The following is a 25841-nucleotide window of genomic DNA, read 5'->3' on the forward strand; positions in this document are numbered from 1 at the left end:
TTCACATCCTGAAACTGATTGGTGTTTTTCATATGAGGACATTAAATAATAAGCCATGATGAAGATTAACATCTAAACATCTTGAAAAAATATATACTAAAAACAATCCGGCATCATAAACATAATAGAAAAATTTAATTATTTAAATATTGAAAGTGTGTGGGCTAATGTTTTTTTATAAAGTTATTCGTACAAAGAAAAGAGTCGATAAGGTCTCCCACACGACAAAGGCTTCTACCGAGACATTACCAGTCTCATTCGTAGGAGCTGTGTGTTTTAGGGACACAAGAGGCGTGCTGTGGAGGGAGACCCTTCCTCTCCCCCTACACCAGATGGCCCTGTGGAGGGGCGCTCGCTACCCCTGAGATCTCGCTACGCGATCAACGCCTGGAAAAGTTGGGCGCTGTCCTCAACTGAACAATCAGGTGACCATAAAGGGAAAGACTATCTCAAGCAGGCTGAGTAAGCTCCGCCCACAGCAATTATTATCGTACAATAATTGGAACCATTGGCTTTCTGTATGAAAGGTGCTATATAATTAAGTTGCTAAGAGATTATAATTCTTTGTCCTCAGAACCTCCACCGGCCCGGTCGAAGAGTAACCCGCTCTCTCTGAAAGCATCAGAACTCAGCCTGGCCCTGTCACGATTTGTCCATGAGGTACGGCGGCCCAACGGGGAATGCTATGCCCCCGACAGCGTCCTCTACCTCTGCCTGGGCATCCAGCAGGTCAGTCACCTCTGTTTAGTTTCCCCCTTCTCATTTGACTTCTGTGGCCTGGTTCCATTTCAATTTGTAGCCCTTTGCTCCTACCCATTCAGACAGCGTTCACAGATCTGACAAGCCATGGATAGGTGAAAGCAATATGTTGGAGGTTCTGTCTTATGGCTTTTCCAGTACTATATACATCTATGAACATCAGCTGAATAGGTGCTAATGACCAGAATGGCTCCAGGCCCACATTTGGAAAGTATTCAGACCCCTTGACTTTTTCCACACTTATTCTAAAATGGATTACATTGTTTTTTTCCCTCATCACTCTACACACAATACCCCATAATGACAAAACAAAAACAGTTTTTTAGACATTTTTGCAACAAAAAAAATGTAAAAAACGGAAATCACATTTACATAAGTATTCAGACCCTTTACTCAGTACTTTGTTGAAGAACCTTTGGCAGTGATTACAGCCTCAAGTCTTCTTGGGTATGACGCTACAAGCTTGGCACAACTGTATTTGGGGAGTTTCTCCCATTCTTCTCTACAGATCCCCTCAAGCTCTGTCAGGTTAGATGGGGAGCGTCGCAGCACAGCTATTTTCAGGTCACTCCATTGATGTTAGATCAGGTTCAAGTCTGGCCTCTGGCTGGGCCACTCAAGGACATTGAGACTTGTCCCGAAGCCACTCCTGCGTGGTCTAGCGGTGTGCTTAGGGTCGTTGTCCTGTTGGAAGGTCTTCTCCCCAGTCTGAGGTCCTGAGCACTCTGGGGCAGGTTTTCATCAAGGATCTCTCTGTACTTTGCTCTGTTCATCTTTCCCTCGATCCTGACTAGTCTCCCTGTCCCTGCCGCTGAAAAACGTCCCCACAGCATGATGCTGCCACCACCATGCTTCACCATAGGGATGGTGCCAGGTTTTCTCCAGACGTGACGCTTGGCATTCAGACCAAAAAGTTTAATCTTGATTTCATCAGACCAGAGAATCTTGCAACTCCGGCGAGTATAATGTCAGTTTATATAGTTTACTCTGTTTGCTACGTGAGTCATCTCTCCCCCTCCTGCTGCTGCATGCCGCTAACCACACCAAGCCCTACCCCGTCACTCAAGGAGAGAGCAGTTGCTCGACCACGGAGTCACAAGCACTTTCTTGTCGTTCACTCTGCATGGTCAGATGGATGCAACAATGTTGGTGACATGCTGCTTTCCACAAGCGTTCTACACATTGTTAGTAGTTTGCAGACAGTAATATGCACAAAATATCTGCTAGTTTGTCTTTTCTTAGCAAGTTGTTGCTAAAGTAATTTGTCCTGTGTGGCTCAGTTGGTAGAGCAGGACCCTTGCAACACCAGGGTTGTGGGTTCGATTCCCACGGGCGACCAGTATGAAAATGTATGCCCTCACTACTGTAAGTTGCTCTGGATAAGAGCGTTTGCTAAATTTACAAAAATGTGTTAATCGGCAGTTAGCTGGCTGGCTAGCTTGCTAAATGTAGTAAGAGTCAGAGCAAACGCAGCTAGCGAGCTGGTACCAGTGCCGGTGTAGGCCTGGATGAGCATGTTTGTGAAATGTTATCTTCTCAGACAGGAATAGGCGCAGCGTGAATATGTTGGGTGGCTACATGAAGGCTGCAGTCCAAACAGTATTTTTACCCCCTCAGTCCTTGTGCTAGCCACTTTCCCTCGAAACCGGAATGCAGTTTGATTGCCATCTTAAGTGGAGGTCCAATTCACTAACGTTGCCCCCTCGGCCCTCCATTTAGCTCAAGGGAGTGAGTGAACGTTGGTCACTTGCGGTGTTGTTATGACCCACAATTCAATGCAAAATGTAGTCACATGTCAAACTCTGGTTGCTGCAAACTGTAACATTTTATCAAAAAGGCTGCATTTTTGCAATGTCAGAAAAAAGTAGCTTGCTTAAACTGTATGAATAAGTTTACATACACTTAGGTTGGAGTCATTTTCAACCACTCCACAAATTTCTTGTTGACAAACTATAGTTTTGGCAAGTCGGTTAGGTCATCTACTTTGCATGACACAAGTAATTTTTCCAACAATTGTTTACAGCCAGATTATTTCACTTATAATGCATTATACCACAATTCCAGTGGGTCAGAAGTTTACATACACTGTGTTGACTGTGCCATTAAACAGCATGGGAAATTCCCGAAAATGATGTCATGGCTTTAGAAGCTTCTGATAGGCTAATTGACATAATTTGAGTCAATTGGAGGTGTACCTGTGGATGTATTTCAAGGCCTACCTTCAAACTCAGTGCCTCTTTGCTTGATATCATGGAAAAATCTAAAGAAATAAGCCAAGACCTCAGAAAAATAATTATAGACCTCCACAAGTCTGGTTCATCCTTGGGAGCAATTTCCAAACGCCTGGAGGTACCACGTTCATCTGTACAAACAATAGTACGCAAGTATAAACACCATGGGACCACCGCAGTCATCATACTGCTCAGGAAGGAGATGCGTGCTGTCTCCTAGAGATGAACGTACTTTGGTGCGAAAAGTGCAAATCAATCCCAAAACAACAGCAATGGACCTTGTGAAGATGCTGGAGGAAATGGGTACAAAAGTATCTATATCCACAGTAAAACAAGTCCTATATTGACATAACCTGAAAGGCCGCTCAGCAAGGAAGAAGCCACTGCTGCAAAACCGCCATAAAAATGCCAGACTACGGTTTGCAACTGCACATGGGGACAAAGATCGTACCTTTTGGAGAAATGTCCTCTGGTCTAATGAAACAAAAATAGAACTGTTTGGCCATAATGACCATCGTTATGTTTGGAGGAAAAAGGGGGAGGCTTACAAGCCGAAGAACACCGTCCCAACCGTGAAGCACAGGGGTGGCAGCATCATGTTGTGGGAGTGCTTTACTGCAGGAGGGACTGGTGCACTTCACAAAATAGATGGCATCATGAGGAGAGAGAAATTATGTGGATATATTGAAGCAACATCTCAAGATAATCAGTCACGAAGTTAAAGCTTGGTCGCAAAGGGGTCTTCCAAATGGACAATGACCCCAAATATACTTCCAAAGTTGTTGCAAAATGGCTTAAGGACCACCAAGTCAAGGTATTGGGGTGGCCATCACAAAGCCCTGACCTCAATCCCATAGAAGATTTGTGGGCAGAACTGAAAAAGCGTGTGCGAGCAAGGAGGCCTACAAACCTGACTCGGTTACACCAGCTCTGTCAGGAGGAATTGTCCAAAATTCACCCAACTTATTGTGGGAAGCTTGTGGAAGGCTACTTGAAACGTTTGACCCAAGTTAAACAATTTAAAGGCAATGCTACCAAATACTATTTGAGTGCATGTAAACCTCTGACCCACTGGGAATGTGATGAAAGAAATAAAAGCTGAATTAAATCATTCTCTCTACTATTATTCTGACATTTCACATTTATTAAAATAAAGTGGTGATCCAAACTGACCTAAGAAATGTAATTTTTACTAGGATTAACTGTCAGGAATTGTGAAAAACTGAGTTTAAATCTATTTGGCTAAGGTGTATGTAAACTTCCGACTTCAACTGTGTGTGTGTGTATAATCTCAGCAAAAAAAGAAACGTCCCTTTTTCCAGGACCCTGTCTTTCAAAGATAATTCGTAAAAATCCAAATAACTTCACAAATCTTCATTGTAAAGTGTTTAAACACTTTTTCCCATGCTTGTTCAATAAACATAAAATGAACATGCACCTGTGGAATGGTCGTTAAGACACTAACAGCTTAGATGGTAGGCAATTAAGGTCCCAGTTATGAAAACTTAGGACACTAAAGAGGCCTTTCTACTGACTCTGAAAAACACGAAAAGAAGGATGCCCAGGGTCCCTGCTCATCTGCGTGTACGTGCCTTGGTTAGGGCAATAAATTGCAATGTCCGTACTGTGAGACGCCTAAGACAGCGCTACAGGGAGACCGGACAGACAGTTGATCGTCCTCGCAGTGGCAGACCACGTGTAACAACACCTGCACAGGATCGGTACATCTGAACATGACACCTGCGGGACAGGTACAGGATGGCAACAACAACTGCCCGAGTTACACCAGGAACGCACAATCTCTCCATCAGTGCTCAGACTGTCCGCAATAGGCTGAGAGTGGCTGGACTGAGGGCTTGTAGGCGTGTTTTAAGGTAGGTCCTCACCAGACATCACTGGCAACAACGTCGCCCATGGGCACAAACCCACCGTCGCTGGACCAGACAGGACTGGCAAAAAGTGCCCTTCACTGACAAGTCGCAATTTTGTTTCACCAGGAGTGATGGTCGGATTCGCGTTTATTGTCGAAAGAATGAGGGTTACACCGAGTCCTGTACTCTGGAGCGGGATCGATTTGGAGGTAGTGGGTCCGTCATGGTCTGGAGCGGTGTGTCACAGCATCATCGGACTGAGCTTGTTGTCATTGCAGGCAATCTCAACGCTGTGCGTTACAGGGATGACATCCTCCTCCCTCATGTGGTACACTTCCTGCAGGCTCATCCTGACATGACCCTCCAGCATGACAATGCCACCAGCCATACTGCTCGTTCTGTGCGTGATTTCCTGCAAAACAGGAATGTCAGTGTTCTGCCATGGCCAGCGACGAGCCCGGATCTCAATCCCAATTGAGCATGTCTGTGACCTGTTGTATCGAAGGGCTAGGACCATTCCCCCCCCCAGAAATGTCTGGGAACTTGCAGGTGCCTTGGAAGAGTGGGGTAACATCACACAGCAAGAACTGGCAAATCTGGTGCAGTCCATGAGGAGGAGATGCACTGCAGTTCTTAATGCAGCTGGTGGCCACCAGATACTGACTGTTACTTTTGATTTTGACCCCCCCCCCTCCTTCTTCAGGGACACATTATTCCATTTCTGTTAGTCACATGTCTGTGGAACTTGTTCAGTTTGTCTCAGTTGTTGAATATTTTTATGTTCATACAAATATTTACACATGTTAAGTTTGCTGAAAACATCCTCCCTCATAAGGACATTTCTTTTTTTGCTGAGTTGATATTTACATACATTGATTTTTGTGTTGGCAAATTGGCTTAGTCTCATAGTGAGTATCCTATAAAACATAGCTAGATTCATAAACATATTTTTTGGAATTCTGAACTGTATTGGAATGAATTACCAAACTATAATACTAGCTAGCCAGCTATGGGGAACTGTAGCTAGCTACCTGACAGGAGTGCTAGCTAGATCCGTTAGCTTACTAGGTACATTAATAGCTTTAGGTTGGTTGGTTTTTAAGCTCAACTTCAACATTTTCACCAAGGACGTTGCATCGCCAATCATCAGTCTCCCTCGCTTGGGCAAAGGACATTTTTAAGGTACATTCGGATGTGACGATGTAAAACGTCATTCAAGGTGCTGAGGGTTTAGGGCCGAGGGTTGTCTACTTTGAGTTTGAAACGCAGCCGAAGTAAGAAAACAACATGTAATGTAGCATCTAATTAGGGTCCCTTGGAAACACTGACCAACATTTTGGTTCCTACCCAGTCAAATAATTCCTCCTTGGTGTATTCATTCGTTGTGTTGGTTCCGTTTTTCTGTGCTCCGTTTTATTTCCTTAACAAATAAGGAACACTCAATGTGCACTTAAATCAGAATTTTAATCAAAATACAGCTGTAGACAGAAGTCAAACATCACATATACAACTGATGTCTCATGAGTTCTGCCCCATAGGAAAAGTCCAAGTTGCTTTTATCATGCTTGTAGTCAACCCCCTGTGATGTCACTGCATACGTCATTACCTGCTACTCCTCAGACCAAGCCCATGCATACACAGCTATACAAACTTGTAAGAGATACAATAGTTCCAGTGTTTTCTAAGACCTCAGCAGTAAATATCCACTCCCCCAAGTTGATTTTATAGAGGTATGTCTGACTAGCCTCTTATCTATTCTACTCTCCTGCAGGGCTCTTTGTTTATCTTTGAAATGCTTTCTCACAGACCCCATTTCATTATAAGAGGCAGAGACTTAGAAAAGACTGTGGAACAATTCTAAAACCTTACAATGAAAATAAATAAATAAATATATATTATATAATTAATCTGTAGTCTAGGACCCTATAAATGTAGAGGGTTCCTATAGCCCCTCCCCTTCTATTAATACAACATAAGAATAATCAATTATTATAATACATCAAACATTTTGTGCATCCCCTATCATGACCCCAATTTGACCCCATCAGTTGTCATGTCAAACAATGTATTCAAGGTGCTGCCCACTATATTCCAACTATAAAATGTCCTTAATTCCAACTGTTCACCTAGGCCTATATTTTTTGCCAATATCATGCTGCGTGGCACAATGTGGAAATTTATAAAAGTGCTGAGGATTTTTTGTTGTTGGACTGAACAGTAAGTATAAATGGAGAAAGACCCATTTTTGAAATCACTTATAATTTGTGTTGTCACCTTAGGGTCATGAACTACTCATAAAGCATATTTAGAACTTTTATCATTCAAAAACATAAAATACCGTCAAATATTGTGATATGAATTTTTGTCAATATCGTCCAGCCCTAGAAGATGGTATTGTGAAATGGACTCTCTCAGGAGCAGGAACAGAGCCCTTATTTCGCACCGCTCTCCTTTCATCTTTCCTCCTCTATTGCCCCTCCCATCATTTTTTTTAAAGTGTTGTCCAATGATTATAACTTTTGCTGTTCACATCCTGAAACAAGGTGTTGACTATTTAAAATATGAGGACACCATCTATATTCTTCACAATCTCATAACCAGGCCTAGGTTTGGATTCCCGCAAGATTTACCTTTAGTCCAGTTATTCTCTACTGGTAACTTATTACTTGTTTGTCTGTAGCATCTGCAGGCCAAAGGCAGGAAAGATGACCTGTTCAGTGACCTGTGCTATGAGCCGTTTGGAGAGGAGCTCAACAAGGTCCTCAAAGACTGGCAGCCCAGCGTGATGCCTGATGGTAAACAAATAGCGCACACTTTACCACTTGTCTATCAACTGAATGATCTTCAGCACACACTGATTATGGTAATAGGTTTAGACCTGGAAGTGTATGTTTTGAACTACAACTCCTCAATAGAAGACCTTCCTGCAGTGTCCAATGATTAGAAACATTTTTGCTGTTCACATTCTGAAACGGTGATTGCACAATATTTATGATATGAGGACACTGTAGACATGATACATTTTAAAACCACATTCAATTGTAGCAGGGTTCATTCCTTGTACCTGTGTTTGTGTTAGGTCCAGAGGTAGTGTATTGTGATCGGTGTTAACAGCAGTGTCTGTCTGTCTGCCCCCAGGCTCTCGGTGGGGCCGTGTGGAGGAGCAGTGCCTGTGGAGCTGTAAGCTGCTGGGGGAGCAGAGTCCTGCAACATTGCTGCGCTCCCTGGTCTATCTCAACACCAAGTACTTTGGCCTGCGCACCGTGGAGCAGCACCTGCGCCTCTCCTTCAGAAATGTCTATGGCCCCGACCACACAGACCCAACCACACAGGAAACCACTGTCTGTATCTGCATCCCCTCCTTCTCCCCACAGGACCACCACTGTGAGTCTGACCACTAAAACACACACACACACACTCTTGTGGTCGAGTCCATCTTTTTATCAGCATTTCCTTTTTGTGCCAGGGTGCCAGTCATGTTGTTAATATCCTCTTTTTGTCTCTGTGAGCAGTACCAACAGGCTCCAGGAAGAGGAAACGTAAAGAGGACAGTGACGTGGCCTACGAGCCAGACGACAGCTCGGGAAGCTCCACACACTGTCCAGTCAAAAAGCACGAGGGCAGATTCTACGAACTCTACCGTTCCAAGTGGTGAGTTACTCTGCTCTTCTTTAACCTCGTTTTCCTCAAGTGGTTAATCGCAACTTCACTTAATACATTGCACTCATTTATTAGTTATTTTGTCAGGGACCACTGCACAACAAATATATTGGACCAAATGTAGCTACATAACTATAATTTGTGGTCATTCCTCTCTTCAGCCCGGGGTCGTTGAGTCAGCGTATGGATGTGTTCTATATGCAGCCAGAGTCATCGGGCAGCAGCAGTGACAGCTCCCTGTGGTTCTCCTCTACTCCTCTGGACCGCAGTGTCCTGGAGAGCATCCTCACCCCTCTCCTTCTGGTAAAAGACATCTACAGAGAGCGCCATCTAGAAGAAGAAGAAGAGGAGGAGGTAGGCGGGGAATAGTCCACTCTTCCGACATCACAGAGAAGAGTCCTCTTGTGCTCCATGTTCCATCCGCAACAACATTACAACTAGGTTGCTGCGTTCTCTGTTAGTTATTCCACCATTTCACACCGATCTCAGGCCAGCTGTGAGCGTACAGTGAATGTCCGGTTGGAAGGGACTACACGTGCCCAGAGCTGATCGGAGGACGGTGTTTCCCTGAAGGGCCAAGGAAGGGGACTCTGACTGCGAGTAGCTAGGGTGATATTGGAGTGTGTCGTGTGACAAGCAATTCCCCAAGAACTGTTGCACTTCCTTCCTTCCATAGGGGAACTCCGTTCACGTGATGTAGCATTACTTACTAAGCCCAGATTGGGCTGCTATGCTGTGTAAATATTTCTGAAAGTTAAAAGTAGTAGATGGGAAGAGACAGAGACATCCACAAGAAATGCCCACCGAATCTCCGCTTTGACCCCCAGAAGCCTTTTAAAGATGAGACATTTATTTATTGCGGTTGATTGATTGCTTCTATTGTACGTTTTGTTATTTTTACGCCGGGATGGGATGTGTGTTCGATTGTGCCCCGTGTGCCATTTTCCTCTCCTCCATTAAGAGCATGAATTAGTTGATAAATTAAATCTGCTGCAGCCTGGAGCTCTCCCGTGTCCCTGTCTTTCCCTTCTCTTTGTCCTGAGGGGGGCTGTAGGGGTACTGTCTGGGGCTTCAGAGTAGTTGCAGGTACAAGTATGAAGGAGATGGTATCCTGCCGAAAGACTATATTTTGTCAGTTTGAATTCCATTGTGTTTTGTCTCATTTAAGCTATTTGATGTTTATTATTTAGTTGAAAACGTAGCACTTGATAATGGGTGATGTATTACTCCAAGCTAATGAGTGATAATCTGTTAAAACGGCAACAACTGAAACTGTTTGTTGCAACTAGGGTGGTCAGATCTCTTTCAAGATTAGCACATTATAGACCTGCCTGGTTACGTTTCCCAAATTCACTCCATCTCCAGGCATCCAAGTTACAATAGAAAGCTCTGAATGTATCTTTTTTTAATTTTTTTTTAACAGTTTCCCTTTTAAGTTTTCTTTTATTTTCTATCAATAAATTACACAAGCGAATACCTCGTTTTTACGTTGACTTCTGAATAGGATTTTGTTTGTGTTTTCTTTGAATGGCACCTGCCTTGCCTATTGACTTCCATGTAATGTCTGGAGACCACGCTTCGAAGCTGGAGGGTGTCTGGATCGAGCCTGTCAAGGAAAAGAGTCACGGTTGGTTCTGTGAATGACCGGCTGGCTCTGAAGCCTAATGTGAATGTGCCTATCTGTGTGTACTGAAAGTGTGTGTGTGTAACTTCACGAGAGGTTGATGCTGTGTGTGGGCTGACATGACAAAATAAATCATTTCATTTCTTAATGTTTATCCTCTTACATTGCTTACATTTCTCTTACATGGCTTACGAAGTTCTGAAGTTCTCTATGGGAGATGGTGTTTACAGTTGTGCTGTTTTTTTTCTTGTTTTTTCTCACCTTTTATTTAACCAGGTAGGCCAGTTGAGAACAAGTTGTCATTTACAACTGCAACCTGGCCAAGATAAAGCAAAGCAGTGCGACACAAACAAGTTACACATGGAATAAACAAGAGTACAGTCAATAACAGAATATAAAAATAGTCTATATACAGTGTGTTCAAATGACCTGAGGAGGTAAGGCAATAAATAAGCCATAGTAGCATGTAATTACAATTTAGAAAAATTAACACTGGAGTGATAGATGTGCAGATGATGATGTGCAAGTAGAAATACTGGTGTGCAAAAACCTAACTAAAAACAATATGGGGATGAGGTAGGTAAATTGGATGGGCTATGTAGAGCTGCAGTGATCGGTTAGCTGCTCGGATAGCTGATGTTTAATGTTAGTGAGGGAAATATAAGTCTCCAGCTTCAGCGATTTTTACAATTTGTTCCAGTCATTGGCAGCAGAGAACTGGAAGGAAAGGCGGGATGACCAGTGAGATAAACATGCTGGAGCGTGTGCTACAGGTGGGTGTTATTGTGACCAGTGAGCTGAGATAAGGCGGAGCTTTACCTAGCAAAGACTTATAGATGACCTGGAGCCAGTGGGTCTGGCGACGAATATGTAGCGAGGGCCAGCTGATTAGAGCATACAGGTCGCAGTGGTGGGTGGTATATGGGGCTTTGGTGACAAAACGGATGGCACTGTGATAGACTGCATCCAGTTTGCTGAGTAGAGTGTTGGAGGCTATTTTGTAAATGACATCGCCGAAGTCGAGGATTGGTAGGATAGTCAGTTTTACGAGGGTAAGTTGGCAGCGTGAGTGAAGGAGGCTTTGTTGCGGAATAGAAAGACAATTCTAGGTTTAATTTTGGATTGGAGATGTTTAATATGAGTCTGGAAGGAGAGTTTACAGTCTAACCAGACACCTAGGTATTTATAGTTGTCCACATATTCTAAGTCCGAACCATCCAGAGTAGTGATGCTAGGCGAGCGGGCGGGTGCGGGTCGCGAACGGTTGATAAGCATGCATTTAGTTTTACTAGCGTTTAAGAGCAGTTGGAGGCATCGGAAGGAGTTTTGTATGGCATTGAAGCTCGTTTGGAAGGTTGTTAAGTGTCCAAAGAAGGGCCAGATGTATACAGAATGGTATCGTCTGCGTAGAGGTGGATCAGGGAATCACCCGCAGCAAGAGCAACATCGTTGTTATATACAGAGAAGAGAGTCGCCCGAGAATTGAACCCTGTGGTACCCCCATAGAGACTGCCAGAGGTCCGGACAACAGGCCCTCCGATTTGACACACTAAACTCTATCTGAGAGGTAGTTGGTGAACCAGACGAGGCAGTCATTTGAGAAACCAAGGTTGTTGAGTCTGCCGATAAGAATACGGTGATTGACAGAGTCGAAAGCCTTGGCCAGGTCGATGAAGACAGCTGCACAGTACAATCTTTTATCGATGGCGGTTATGATATCGTTTAGTACCTTGAGCGTGGCTGAGGTGCACCTGTGATTAGCTCGGAAACCGGATTGCACAGCGGAGAAGGTACGGTGGGATTCGAAATGGTCGGTGATCTGTTTATTAACTTGGCTTTTGAAGACTTTAGAAAGGCAGGGCAGGATGGATATAGGTCTATAACAGTTTGGGTCTAGGGTGTCAACCCCTTTGAAGAGGGGGATGATCGCGGCAGCTTTCCAATCTTTAGGGATCTCGGACGATACTAAAGAGAGGTTGAACAGACTGGTAATAGGGGTTTCAACAATGGCGGCGGATAATTTTAGAAAGAGAGGGTCCAGATTGTCTCGCCCAGCTGATTTGTACGGGTCCAGGTTTTGCAGCTCTTTCAGAACATCTGCTATCCGGATTTAGGTGAAGGAGAAGCTGGGGCTATATCTGTTCTTAGTTCTACATTTTTTTGAAAGGGGCATGCTTATTTAAGATGGTGAGGAAATTGCTTTTAAAGAACCACCAGGCATCCTCGACTGACGGGATGAGGATGTGTCCATGTGAGTGTGGCCTCACTGGTTCCGTCAGTGGCGTAACCCTAGGGCCCTCGCATGTAGTTGTGGTAACTTGTTTCCTGCGTTACAAAGTGACCGGCAGACAGCCCACTGATGAAGGCCCTTATCTATTAGGTGGCAGACAGAGGGGTGTGACGCATGTCAACAACTCGCCCAGGAAAAGAGGCTGGGGTATCTCATGACAGGAAGTGATGTAAGCCCACTGGGCACAGACGTCAATTCAATGTCTATTTCACGTTGGCTCAACGTAATGTCTTTGAAATGATGTGGAAACATTGTTGATTTATCCAGTGTGTGCCCAGTGGGGAGTAATGAAAAGTATCAAGTTTAGTAAGGAAAGTTTGGCATTCCATTCCTATTTTCTCTCAGTGAATTGATATGGTCAGTTCCACAGTAAAACAGAGCGATGTTGAGACTTTCCCTTTAAAATGTAAGCCAAACAAAAGCAATGATTGCAAAGTTAAACAAACCATACAACTCTATGCACAAGGATGACTTAACATTTTCCACAAATATTTTTTTACAATAACACATTTACTTGAACTGTGCAGATGTAAAGTTTGGTAACGGAATGACTGCACCAAAAGCACAAACCCTCTTTTTGTTACCAAACTTTGCACTGTTCTTTAAGTAAATGTTTTTGTAAAATTGTCAATGGACAATTGTTAAACCTAGTCCTTGTGCAGAGAGTTGTATGGTTTGTTTACATTTGCAGTCATTGGTTTTGTTTGGCATACATTGTAATGACAAGAAATCTTAGTCTCAGCATCACTCTTACTGTGGAATTGCCCATATGTTAATGTCTTGCCATACAATATCATAATGATGGTGACATTCTGATAATCATCCGCTGTTAGATGTACAGTGATTGGGGCCAACTCAGGAAGTGAATTGAAATTCAATTAATGAACTCAGAATGTGTATACTCTTTTCCATGGCATGTAATTCATAATCCCTGTTTAGTGTTCATATTATTGTGAAAAACATTCTGAACAAGGGTATTGAATATGTGCCCAATAGGGGGCGGTATATGCTATGAGCATGCACGTGTTCCATTGACCAGTGCATAGATGGGCAGATGGTGCCTAAACTCTTAACATCACAGCACAAGGTCATGTTAAAATAATATCCATCATTCCCACATGAATGCTGCTATGCTGAGCTCCACGACAGGGGCGTGTGAAAGGGGCTGCAGTGTTTCCCCTGTGTGTGTGACTGACGTAAGGCCTTAAAGGCCATCCCACCAGAATTTCAGAGGACATAGACCCCTGTAACCTTCCCCACTAGCAGCGCTAAATCCATCTACAAATCTTAACCTAAATGGTGTAGCATAAACTTCAGGTGTTTAAACAGGCCATTTCATCATGAGCATTATGACAAAGGTATGACAACCCTTTTTTTTGAAGAGGCAGCTTTTTTCTTTTCCATCGGTTAGAGTTGGCCAGACTCCAATAACTTGTCCCATTGATCTAAAGCTAAAACGGCCCTGTGCGCACACAGCCAGCCCTGAGAGAGAGCGGGCCGGGTATAAAAACATTTTTCAACCTCTTGTTTTTTTTTTGTTTGGGCTCAATCCCCGGTTCTTTCAGGGGGCATAAAGGAAGCGCTGCGCTCAGCAGGGTCATGTGGGTGAACTCTGCAGCCCAGGCGAGGGGCAGACTATAGGTGGTGATTAGGGCCTCTAATGTGTGATGAATCCTTTTGGAATCACATGATATGAACTAATGTCGCCATTTAATTATAAAACAACAGAGAGTGGGGGGGGGGGGGGTGAAGAGCCCACAGCTGCACTGGACCGTATAGGGGGGATGGAATGGATGACAACTGCATTTCTAATGTTTTGTGCTCCAACACATGCCTCATACCCCAGTGAAGAAAGATTTAAAAAGCCCAGGGAGACTGATGGAAAGATACAAGTATTTAAGTTAAACACCTGACAACCTTTTTTGCTTTTGCCTCATTGTCAATCCTCAACAATACTGTATCTGACAGTAGCTGTTTTCTCAGCTTTATTTGCTCCCTGTGTAAGTTATGGATGGTTTAGTTTGTCCTTCCCATTGGCCAAAATAGTGGGTGGACAGGATATTGTGCACCTCCATAACACAGCCCTGTAACCTTGGGAGCTGGTTTTAAAGGCTGACTCTCAATAGAGGGTTGTCGGGTGGATTAAGTTACATTTAGGATGACCTATCCTTATTTGGGGGACTCAGGGAAGCAGTGGGCGTAGCCCTCCAATAAACACACACACAGCTCTCTCACTCAAACAGGGAGTTTTCATACTCAGACTGAGCGATGGGCACTATGATACCCTAGCACTGCCTGTAGGAGTCTCTGTTGAGATCAGCCCATCTCCTCATCCCTATGTCCTTCTCATCCCCATGTTCCCACATCTCTGTCACTGGGATCTTGGATGTGTTGTCATCTTTACTTCACTTTCTCATGACAAGCCCCTCTTTCTCATGGACAGTCAAAACACAGGGTCCCTATTGGATGCACTGTTTGGCCACACTGTAGAAAAGTTACAGGACATGAAGTACTCAATACCAGGATTAGGGTCTATGCCATTTTCAAATCAGTCTATTTAAGCAATAAGGCCCAAGGAGGTGTGGTATATGGCCAATATACCATGACTAAGGGCTGTTCTTATGCGCAATGCGGAGTTCCAGAGGTGCCTTATTGTTATTATAAACTGGTTACCAACGTAATTAGAGCGTTAAAAATAGATGTTTTGTCATACCCGTGGTATACGGTCTGATATACCACTTCTGTCAGCCAATCAGCATTCAGGTCTCGAACCACCCAGTTTATAATCATGATTATACAATGGGTGGGTATAATCCTGAATGCTGATTGGTTAACAGCGCATTCCAGCCGGTGTCTATTCCACAAGTTACCACCGGCTAAATCTATGAAGTTAACATGCCTATTTACTCTGTTCCATCTGACTGAGCAATCCACTGTCTCATCAACCCAGGCAGGGAAGTTATAAACTTGATCTCCACTATAAAAAGCATCTAGACATTATCTCACATTTCTTTTAGACTAACATTTAGTTTTCAACAGCGGAGATTCGTATAAACCATACTGTCTGCCTCTCCGACATTTGCAACATTGTTTCAATATTCGATCTAAAACTGTCCCTTAGTTATGAATGTGTAGGAATCGGGAGTCGAGACTAGAGAGACACATGCAGCGTTTCTCAGCCAGTCGAAATCATGAATCAGCTGGCATAATTTTTATGGATATAACAAAGAAATGTCAATTGAAAAAAGGTCAAACGAAACGAAGTGCAGCTAATTTGCAGTCTTTCCAGCTTCAGTTTGAAGTTATTGTGTTAGCTGTGTTGTTGGCTAGCTCCTCTGAACAACAGTGTCTTATTAACGAGAGAGCACATTTTCTATGCCAGGCGAAAAATCGTGCCTCGTTAGCTCATTGTTACGGATGTATCCAAATAAATGTCACTAGAAAACAACTTAGAACAACAACAGTAGCTGCATTTGTTTATCTGCACCGTTTGACGTGACTGTAAGTTAGCCGTAGTTGGCTAGCTAGCAAGCAAGGGGTTAGAACGTTGCCAGCCAGTATGGCAATGGAACATTTAGAACGAACGACTGGGTCACATCCATAGATACAGAACAAAAAGACTGAAGGACTGGGTCACATCCATAGATACAGAACAAAATGACTGAAGGACTGGGTCGCGTCCATTGATACAGAACAAAAAGAGTGGATGACTGGGTCGCGTCTCTGGCAACTGAACCAATAGAACGAACGACCAGCCGGCTTTGGTTGCAACCCTAGATTTGTTTCGGGACTATATCTTGTGGAAGGATGAAATAGTATGAATAATTTAATCAAAATAACGATTTTAATGAAAACATGTCAATCGTTATTTGAATATGTTGGTAACCCGTTGTATAAAAATGATAATGCCCTCAAAGCTGGTGTTTAGAGGATATACTGGCACGGTTTGCACATTATTTTCTATGTGGATACGATTCATGAATCAAATGTAATTTAACTTGCTGAATTGACAGAATAAAACATGGAATGTATTTGGCCACACTGTTTCAATGTTCCAGTGTCTTCACTATAGGTTTAATTAACATCAACCCCTCATTCTCTCACACACGCACACATACCCACGCACACCCTGTCACTGAATTTTGAGGCCTTGTATTAGAAGATTATGTCTGTGGGAAGGCTATTCTAGGCCCCATAAAAACATCCAAGGCACCACTGAAATTAACAACTGGGTACTGACTGATTGATTGACTGACTGACTGGCTGACTGAAGTATTCGGACTCTGGGACTAGTGTGAATTTGTTAGGCGATTAAAGGCTATAAATAACTGCTGTCTGTTTTGGGCCTGGCTGGCAGGGCTGGTGTCTCTGTGCCCTGGCAGCATACAGAGTAGCTTTCACATGGCAGCTCCCTGCCAACCCACCAGCAATCTTCCAACACTCCTCAGCCACAGGACCCTGTACCCCCGCACCTATCTGTTATCTCTCTATCTTGCCCCTCTGCCTGTCTGGCTGGCCCTGTCTGATCTATGCACCCAATACTAATCACTCTACTCCTTGTTCTATTGTACCTACTCACATTTCTTTGTCCATAGTTATTCTCCCTACATTTCTCATCTTCTACCCACTGTTCTTCCCAACTCTCAAACATGTCCACAAGTTCAGAACAGGTGTCCATTTAATTTGTAGATGTGTAGGTTTTGTTTCCCTGGTTCCCATGAGTTCCAGGAACAGCCTGAAGAGCCATTCCTTCCTCATTCTCATGCTTCAGGTGCTCCTGATCCAGGCTCTACTTTAAGACTCCAGGCTCTGCACTAGACTCCCCTAAGCCTGGTCAGTTGTTGTTTTAGGCAGGTTACGAATCACTCATTGACTCGTGAGTGCCCAATGTAGATATCATCGACACCTTGATGTCTTAATTCATATTCATAAGCCAGCTGGCTAACTCCAATGCCCTCAGTTTTCTTGGGTTGCAGTTTACTATAATACTGTTGATTGTCTCTATTTTTATCCTAGTTATTATATGCCACCTCTGTGCCAGAGGTTTAATGTTGGGGAGTTGGTCCATCGGTGCTGGTAAAAGTTGCTGGGTCTGTGTGATGGTGTTTAATGGATTTGTGATAGATGTTTGTCTCCAACGTGTGAGACTGACACGCTGGTCTCAATTTAATTATATGTGTGGATGTGTGTTCACAGGGTAGTCAGCACTGTGGGGAGTGGTGTCACTCTTTCCTCTTTTCCAGCGCAATATCCCATTCTCACATCCAACCTTGGAATGTGAAGAGAGGGAGCGATACATTTAAAGGTCAATGAGTGTGAGCTCTTCTTGTACAAGATGCATCCCAGCTTCCTCAAGATATGATCTACCCATGAAGGTACAGAATGTGTGTGTTGAAAATGTATACTCAAGTACAGTAGGTCCACATACTGGCTCAATTTTATTGATTGCCACATATACCGGAAATATGGTACAAAAAGTTTATTTAATAACAGTTTTGTAAACATTTGAGGTAAATTAACATTTACATCAACTTGTTTTTACAAAATGTCATACACAAGGCACTTCTCTTAAGACAGCATTGAAACAGGCTGTTGTTCTGAGCATAAAGTAGATGGTTCCTACTCCCTGACTGGCCAGAGAAATCCCACTCAGCATGACACACATCAAGAGTTTGAAGAAAGCTACTGTATATTAACCTATTGGATGAGGGGCTTGCGGGCAACTCAAAACGATACACAAGTTGCTGTGTGTAGAAGAAGAAAAGGGCCAGCTACCCAGCTAACACTGTCTCAACATTAGTGTGATGTTTTAATACATGCTAACCAGAGAGTCACAGGAATGTGTTGAGAACATAGTGAAAGCACTGAGTGAGCACACAGGAAATACTCACAGCCCACTTTTTTCTAGATTTGAAAACCCAAACTTTCTGCAATCGTTTCAGACCATGACATTTGACGTATTTTAAAAAAATACTGTCATTAACGCAAAGAGCCGTTGTGTTTAACTGTTAAGACATTTTACTTTAAAGATTATATGGCCTATTTATTGCCTACCTCCTCATGCCTTTTGCACACACTGTATATAGACTTTCTTTTTTTCTACTGTATCATTGACTTGTTTATTGTGTTATTGGCTTGTTTGTTTACTCCATGTGTAACTCTGTGTTGTTGTCTGTGTCACACTGCTTTGCTTTATCTTGGCCAGGTCGCAGTTGTAAATGAGAACTTGTTCTCAACTTGCCTACCTGGTTAAATAAAGGTTAAATAAAAAATAAAATAAACATCGGCAGTCTGGTGTCTTTTCCACTCTCTCTCCTACCAATATAAACTTCTTAGAACAGCATGTTTTGTCTAAATGTGCAAATCTTTTACCTTTTTACTAAAATGTAAACTTTGAGAACCAAAATGTTTTTTTGTGGTTTGGTACATTTAAATAGTTTAAATGAAAAGGTAACATACATTGGGAAAAACGGTTGTCCCAATAAGAGTAACACCGTTATAAGCAAAGGATTGCATAGTCTCCTCGGGTAGTCTCTCCACGGTTTTAACTATGGTTTCTAGTTTGCATTGAATGTTTGTTATTGTGTTTATTTATGATCCTTCTCTAACTATAAACTATAAGCATATGGTAATTTGAAAGTATAAGAACTATGTAAGAAATACATATGTGTGGTATTATACCAATCGTAATATACCAAGTAATTTAAGAAAAGGCCTATTTTAAGTGAATGATTGTGTTGTGCAATTACTTGCATAGCTTTTCAGTTATTCAAGATGGTTCAGGTAATCTACGAGGTGAAATATTACATTTACACTCACTAGGCGGAAGCATGTGCTTCCCATTGCTTACAACAGGTGACGTAGTCAGTAATAGTTGAGCTTCTATCAAAAATAAGAAATGAGGAAAGACTTTTCATCCTGGCGTTATGACACTTGCAACGTCATTGCATTTGTCCGTTTTGAACCATATACCTGTTTTGGTTGTCATAAACTGACTACAGTTTAGAAATTAGATTTCATTATGATTCAATGTTTTAAAAAATAGCACTTTGAAGAAAAACCAATAAAGTATCACATGTGATGTATGAGAGTGAGTTACCCTCAACATAAAGATGCAATGATTAAAAAGTGATATTGTGTTTATGATGACAGCAATAAACATGGTTATCATAAATATATAAAAAACCTAATCTTATTTACCGTCTTAAATTGAAGCATTTGGTTTATATTTTGTTTTCAACCTCTTTAAAATCAGATGTCAACTTTTCATTGTGCATATGGCAGTGTGCTTTTTAATTTCAGGCAAAAACAAATACTTTTTTTTCTTAATTTCTGTATTCGAGAATCAAATGTCGGAGCAGGGGCTGGAACCATGGAACCTTAAAACAGCTGTAGACTACAAGAACACATTCAACTTCTAGTTCTGACCCATAATCCGGTTATAGTTTGTGTGTAGATGATGTGTTCAGTAAGTGGATCCTGGGTAAAACTCAGATAAATGCATCTGCAGACCAGTTAGTGAATCAGTGAGTTGTAGTTTGCATTTACTGTTACTCTTCAAACACATAATACAAAAAATAGCTAGGCTATTTCCTGAATATTATAAAAATAAAAGTTATTTAGACTGTGAAATTCAGGAAGTGTCAAAGTACAATATAAAAGTTTGATAATGAACAAGCAAATGTTGTCCCCATATTGGTGCCATTGCTGACATTGAACAGTATTCTTCATCTTAGAGAAAGAATGAGAGCATACGTTTGGATTTCGTTTGTCTTGCAAGCGACTTTCTAATACACCCAAAAAATGATTCAAAATAACTTGTTTTAAGAAAGGCTCAACTTGAAGGAACTGTATAACAGCATAAGAGTAAACATACTAAACGCACAAGTGGTTTCAGAACACCCTGTTCTTACTTGTTCCACATAACAGTTTTATTCGAAGTTGGTTCTCAGCAATTTGCCAACCGAACTCAACGACTTGATGAATGTACAGTATCATTCCTAATTGGAATAAATAGGCTTTTATGTTCATCAAATAAACACAACAACAATAACCACTGTTGACAAGAGCACATTGACACATACCAGGCCATTGAAACCAAAATCAAACAAAAAAGTTACTTGGCCATTTTAAACTGGAATAAGAACCATAAAGTCCCCTGATGTCCAGTATATCGAAGCCTTCAGCTTGTCAGACCATTTTAACCAACATTGCACAATCAGACTGTGTGCATTTTTTATTCTAACACGTATGCTACAACTCACCAATTGCACTGATATCAACTGCTGTTAATAGATCTATCTACTAGGCAACAAGTCCAGTTCCAGCCCCCTGCCTCACATTGACTCCATTAAAAAAACTAAAATATTTTTATTTTATTTTGTACTTTTTATATAGAAAAATCATTGGGGGCTTTGGGAGGTTGGAGGTGTATTTAGGGGGACTGACTATACTGCCAGGTCGTTGGGCCTGGATCTGATGCTGCTGCTCTTGCTGGCCCTGCTGAACCGTCGAGGGTCTGTGACCATAACGGGGGGCTCGTGCATTTCCACTGTGGTGGTGACGTGGCCTCCCTCCTGATTGCCATTCCCCCCACTCAAATGGTCCCCACTGGAGCTAGGTTTGGTGGTGGTGGTGGGGGGAGCAGCTTCATGAGGCTGCTGCTCACTATCAGAGGGTGAGGAGGAGGAGGTGGCCTTCATCTCCCAAGTCTGCTGCTCGGTGGCCAGGTTGGCCCAGTTCTGCTGCGTGGTCAGCCTGTGGTTGTTGTTGCTGCTCATGTAGTAGGAGGATGAGGGCTCCTCCTGCAGGGGGTCCATCTTGAACTCTGCCGGGGAGGCTTCTGCCATGGGCGACAGGAACGCACCACTCCCAGCCGTCACGTCCGTGTACATCGGTGGGTAGCTGAGGTTGGGAAGGGCAGTTCTGGAGGCTGAAGTCATGGACTCAGGCCCCACACCATCAGAGTGGGGCAGCAATGCATGATCAGGGGTGACCATTCCCTGTTTAACTTTCTTCCACCCAAGGTGATAGATCTCTAACAAATTCAGCAAAAGAGACAAGCAAGCCACCACAAGCATAAATATGATGAAAATGGTCTTTTCAGTGGGCCTAGATATGAAGCAGTCCACAGTGTTGGGGCAGGGCCACCGTGCACACTTGTATAGCGGCCTCAGCTGGAAGCCATAGAGAAAATACTGACCTAAAATGAACCCCACTTCAAACAGGGTCTTGAATATGATGTTGAACACATAGGTGCGCAGCAGGGCACCCCTAATGCGGATCTTGCCATGCTCATCCCTGATAGGTGGCTTCTCCTTTTTACCACCTCCTCCTCCTCCTCCTCGTCCTCTTCCTCCACCTGCATCCCCTTTGCCGTTGTAAAGGAGTTCATTCTCCTCCTGGAGTCTGTTGGCCTTTCGCAGCTCCTCCTCCTTCTCTTTCCGCTTCTCCTCCATGCGGACGATGTGCAGTACGTGACCCAGGTAGATGAGGGTGGGCGTGGACACAAAGATGATCTGCAGCACCCAGAAGCGGATGTGCGAGATGGGGAAAGCCTCATCATAGCAGACGTTCTCACACCCAGGCTGCTGTGTGTTGCAGGTGAAGTCCGACTGCTCGTCGCCCCACACGTCCTCGGCTGCCGCTCCCAGCACCAGGATCCTGAAGATGAAGAGGACAGTCAGCCAGACCTTGCCGATTACTGTTGAGTGTTCCTGTGCATTCTCCAACAGACGCCCCAGAAAGCTCCAGTCACCCATGCTTCAAGATTTCTAGCCTAGGGAGAAAGTACAGTCTGGAGCAAACAGAGGGAGGAGAGAGGATGGAGGGGAAGAAGTGACAAGGAGAGGGGGAAAAAGAGATTGTCAGGAAACCTGTCAAAGTGATGCTGTGTAACATAAAGCATAAATAGCAGTCAAATAAAACATGGACAGAGAAGCATTACACACCTAGAGAGAGAAAGCAGAGGTCTCATCGCCCACAAACATACAAAGGGTTAATCACACTTCACATCGGCACAACACATTAAGCGCTTATTAAAATGAATTCCATAAAATGGCCTTGAAGAAGTCATTGACGTAAACCGCTGAATCAATTGTCTCAATCGAACAATTGGTCAAAGGAAGTAAACGGTATAGAAATGTTCTGTAATATCATATAATTTTGTGAAGCCCCCTATTTCACTATTTAGCTTAGAACTATGAACCTGACATTTGTGCTAACACTCTTTCACTATCCTGTTCTCTCTCCCTCCCACTCTTTCTCTCGGTTACTGTCAAACACACACACTCACACACTCTCTCTCTCTCTCTTTCTCCCTCTCTCACCCGCTCGCTCCACTGCCCAGATGGTATGTGCTGAGATCAACATTATAATGTTGAAAAACAGCAGCGAACAGAGGTTGTACTGCGGTGTGAAGTCCCTGACACACACAACTCCCACTGTTACAGATCCAATAGGGCCATAGGGGTCAAGTCCAAAGACATAACATATGATCTTCAACATCTAATAGCCCATTATATCCTATCATCTACTGAATTACTTTTACATTGAGGATGGAGGCAGCTATAGGCCTCTTTTAACACGATGACAATTATTAATTAGCTAAATCTAATACATCTCTACCTCACTTGTTAAAAAAGGATGAGAGAAGAAATAACCAATGCAGAGGCCATTTGATGTTTGAGTCTAAAAAATGGGTGCTCTTTAAGTGGCAATTGAATGGTAATTTGTATCAGAAATTGCAGCCAATAAATGCAAATACACCATACGCACAATAACATGCATTGACTAAACTATTAACTATGCAATAATACATACCGTCATGCGGCATAAATTAAACCAAACAGAATAATCAGATGATACTTTCCCATAATGATGGTCAAAAACAAGCTTTTAGAATGGTTTTTAACTGACCTCTGAATATACCCTAGTCACACGAAACACTGTTGAATACAGGAGCATGAAGACAAATAGGCCTACTGCCTTTTGTTATCGATATATAGTGTTTGGTTAGTGTTGTGCACATGAACTTGCCAGTAGATGCCTATCAATCTACTATTCACAGCAAAACCAAAACACAAGCAGATCAATCTACTATTCACACCAAAACACAAGCAGATCAATCTACTATTCACACCAAAACCAAAACACAAGCAGATCAATCTACTATTCACACCAAAACCAAAACACAAGCAGATCAATCTACTATTCACACCAAAACCAAAACACAAGCAGATCAATCTACTATTCACACCAAAACCAAAACACAAGCAGATCAATCTACTATTCACACCAAAACACAAGCAGATCAATCTACTATTCACACCAAAACCAAAACACAAGCAGATCAATCTACTATTCACACCAAAACACAAGCAGATCAATCTACTATTCACACCAAAACCAAAACACAAGCAGAACATAAAATAGTTGGAACTTACTAAAATGTTTTTCTATTGACGGTAATAAATCCATCGACTAGGGTTCAGAATATTTTTGACACCTGTAACGAAAAAAAGTATAAATCAGTTAACATATTCATCCAAGAATGTATTTACATCAAACCCAAACTAAAAAGAAGCCTATTCCCTTAGATTTAAGCAGACTGGCACATAAAACGTATGTTATTTTGTTTAATGATGGTTATTCTTTGGTTTACTAGTATTTTGTCACTCTTATTGAAGTGACAATTACCATAATCTGATTCATAACTAGTATGGCGTCATGAATTAGGATGTAAGTTAAATTGGAAAGACAGCCATTTTGACAAATAATTTATATGCAAATACATTTTTCTTTTGAAATATGCTTTCACCTATTTCTCTCTCCTTATCAATAACCACCCTAAAGTTTGTATCCAGATTCAAATATTGTACAAAATATATATATAATAATAATAATATATATAGGCCTATATAGTTCACAGCAAATACATATGAAAATATATTAAGAAGTGCTAACATTATAGGCCTACGCATATTGATTCAACTTCAGATAAATCCATACCAAAATTGTTGTTCGATGGGTCTGATGATGACCCACCCCAAATCAATGCTTGTCTCATCAGAATTTAAAGTGCTGATCAAGGGGGAAAAAACGGGCATCTAACTATTGAAGTCATCAGGACTATGGGAAACATTAATGACTGTATAAAACAATGCAGAATGCTTTAACATGTATATGTTTAATATATTTGTATTTGCATTATCACTGCTATTATTAGGCTAGTATAAAGACTACATTATTAGAATACCATATCTGATAAGGTTGGAATGCTGCATCTTTTTTTGGTTTTGTCTTAACACGTATATCAGCCCAGACAATGTCTCATCAGTTTATACAAATCGAATACATTGAATATCAGATGTTTTATGAAGGTTTTGTTTAACATTAAATAAGTAATATTGATTCATTTGATCATGTTCAGATGGCCTGCAGTAACCTACAAAGGGTGCAGGATAGGCTTTGTGTCCACTGGCTCTTTTTAGCATCCCTATACCTTTGTTATCCTATTATTTAAACCTGATTATAATAGAGGGTTACTACTGTCATTTATAATAATTAAAATAGGCACACTCAACATTGACATTGTCATTAAATAAAATGTGCTTATAAGTTACCGGCATCACGGTCTAGGACGACAGTGTCGGGAAAGATATTCACACCTAATTTCAATCATACCTTAAACTGGGGAAGCCCAACTTAAATATCGAAAGCAATATCCGTCTGCCATTGGTGCCATATTTTGAGTGCGTCGGATAGCCTATAGACCTCCCAAGGAAGCTGGTAACCTCCCCTCTCCCCCTGTCCCCTGATTCTGGCACCTCTGCCAGCTTACCAAACTCTTTTAAACGCAGCCAGGCCAAGATATTCATGCACAAACTTCTTCACACGTGGATTCGCCGCCAAACTTGCGCAAGGAAAGTTAGTTTTCCGAGGTGAATTTAACTTGGAAATGGGTTTCCGCGAAGGGCAGCTCCCAGTTATCGCGACTGTCACATTGTGTGACCATGCATGAGTGAATTCAGAAAGTCATCACCCTGGACCAATGCACGCCACGCCCCTGTACACTTTTTTTTTTATTCATCGCTCAAGCTTCAACTATAGGCTATGTAGTCTGGGGGTGTATGTTAACCCGGAAAAGTGGGTTCTGCGTTCATTCTTTTACATCTGACCTTTGGCCTACTACAGTGGCTGAATTAGGCGATTTTGACAATACAGTAGGCCTAATACAGTAACCCACCTGTGAGAAATAGTTCATTTGGAATGCTGGGGAGAACATAGGCCTGTCAAATAAAATATTGATGTGATTTAGGTATTTATGATTCTACACTTCACTAGAATAAAATGAACTTACTTGTCATATGGCTATCAAAAGTTACACTGCAAATGCAGTCACCCAC

The 25841-nt window shown here is 42.3% G+C and overlaps 2 protein-coding genes across 5 annotated transcripts in view; one reads left to right on the forward strand and one right to left on the reverse strand.

Annotated features, from left to right (window-relative positions):
- The window catches only part of LOC115155751 (zinc finger MYM-type protein 2), a 33243-nt gene extending 22946 nt beyond the window's left edge, over positions 1-10297 (forward strand). For both annotated transcript variants that reach the window (XM_029702673.1, XM_029702672.1), the window contains exons 18-23: positions 281-425; positions 575-729; positions 7542-7656; positions 8000-8245; positions 8374-8512; positions 8683-10297. In XM_029702673.1, the coding sequence (XP_029558533.1) occupies positions 281-425; positions 575-729; positions 7542-7656; positions 8000-8245; positions 8374-8512; positions 8683-8890 (1008 nt within the window). In that variant the 3' untranslated portion in view covers positions 8891-10297. The remainder of the gene's footprint in view (positions 1-280; positions 426-574; positions 730-7541; positions 7657-7999; positions 8246-8373; positions 8513-8682) is intronic.
- Positions 10298-18734: 8437 nt separating this feature from the next.
- LOC115155753 (gap junction alpha-3 protein) lies at positions 18735-25778 on the reverse strand. 3 transcript variants are annotated; one of them, XM_029702677.1, is made up of 4 exons: positions 25120-25778; positions 23880-23941; positions 21638-22231; positions 18735-21472 (listed from the first exon to the last, which is right to left on the reverse strand). In XM_029702677.1, the coding sequence occupies exons 3-4, from the start codon at positions 22194-22196 to the stop codon at positions 20883-20885; spliced, it is 1149 nt and encodes a 382-aa protein (XP_029558537.1). In that variant the 5' UTR covers positions 22197-22231; positions 23880-23941; positions 25120-25778; the 3' UTR covers positions 18735-20882. The 3 variants fall into 3 exon arrangements, with proteins under 3 accessions (XP_029558537.1, XP_029558536.1, XP_029558535.1); XM_029702676.1 differs by having other exon boundaries at positions 18735-22231; positions 25277-25778; XM_029702675.1 differs by having other exon boundaries at positions 18735-22231.
- Positions 25779-25841: the final 63 nt, after the last annotated feature.

Source organism: Salmo trutta, chromosome 20 (assembly GCF_901001165.1).
Source record: "Salmo trutta chromosome 20, fSalTru1.1, whole genome shotgun sequence".
In the NCBI taxonomy this organism is placed as follows: Eukaryota; Metazoa; Chordata; class Actinopteri; order Salmoniformes; family Salmonidae; genus Salmo; species Salmo trutta.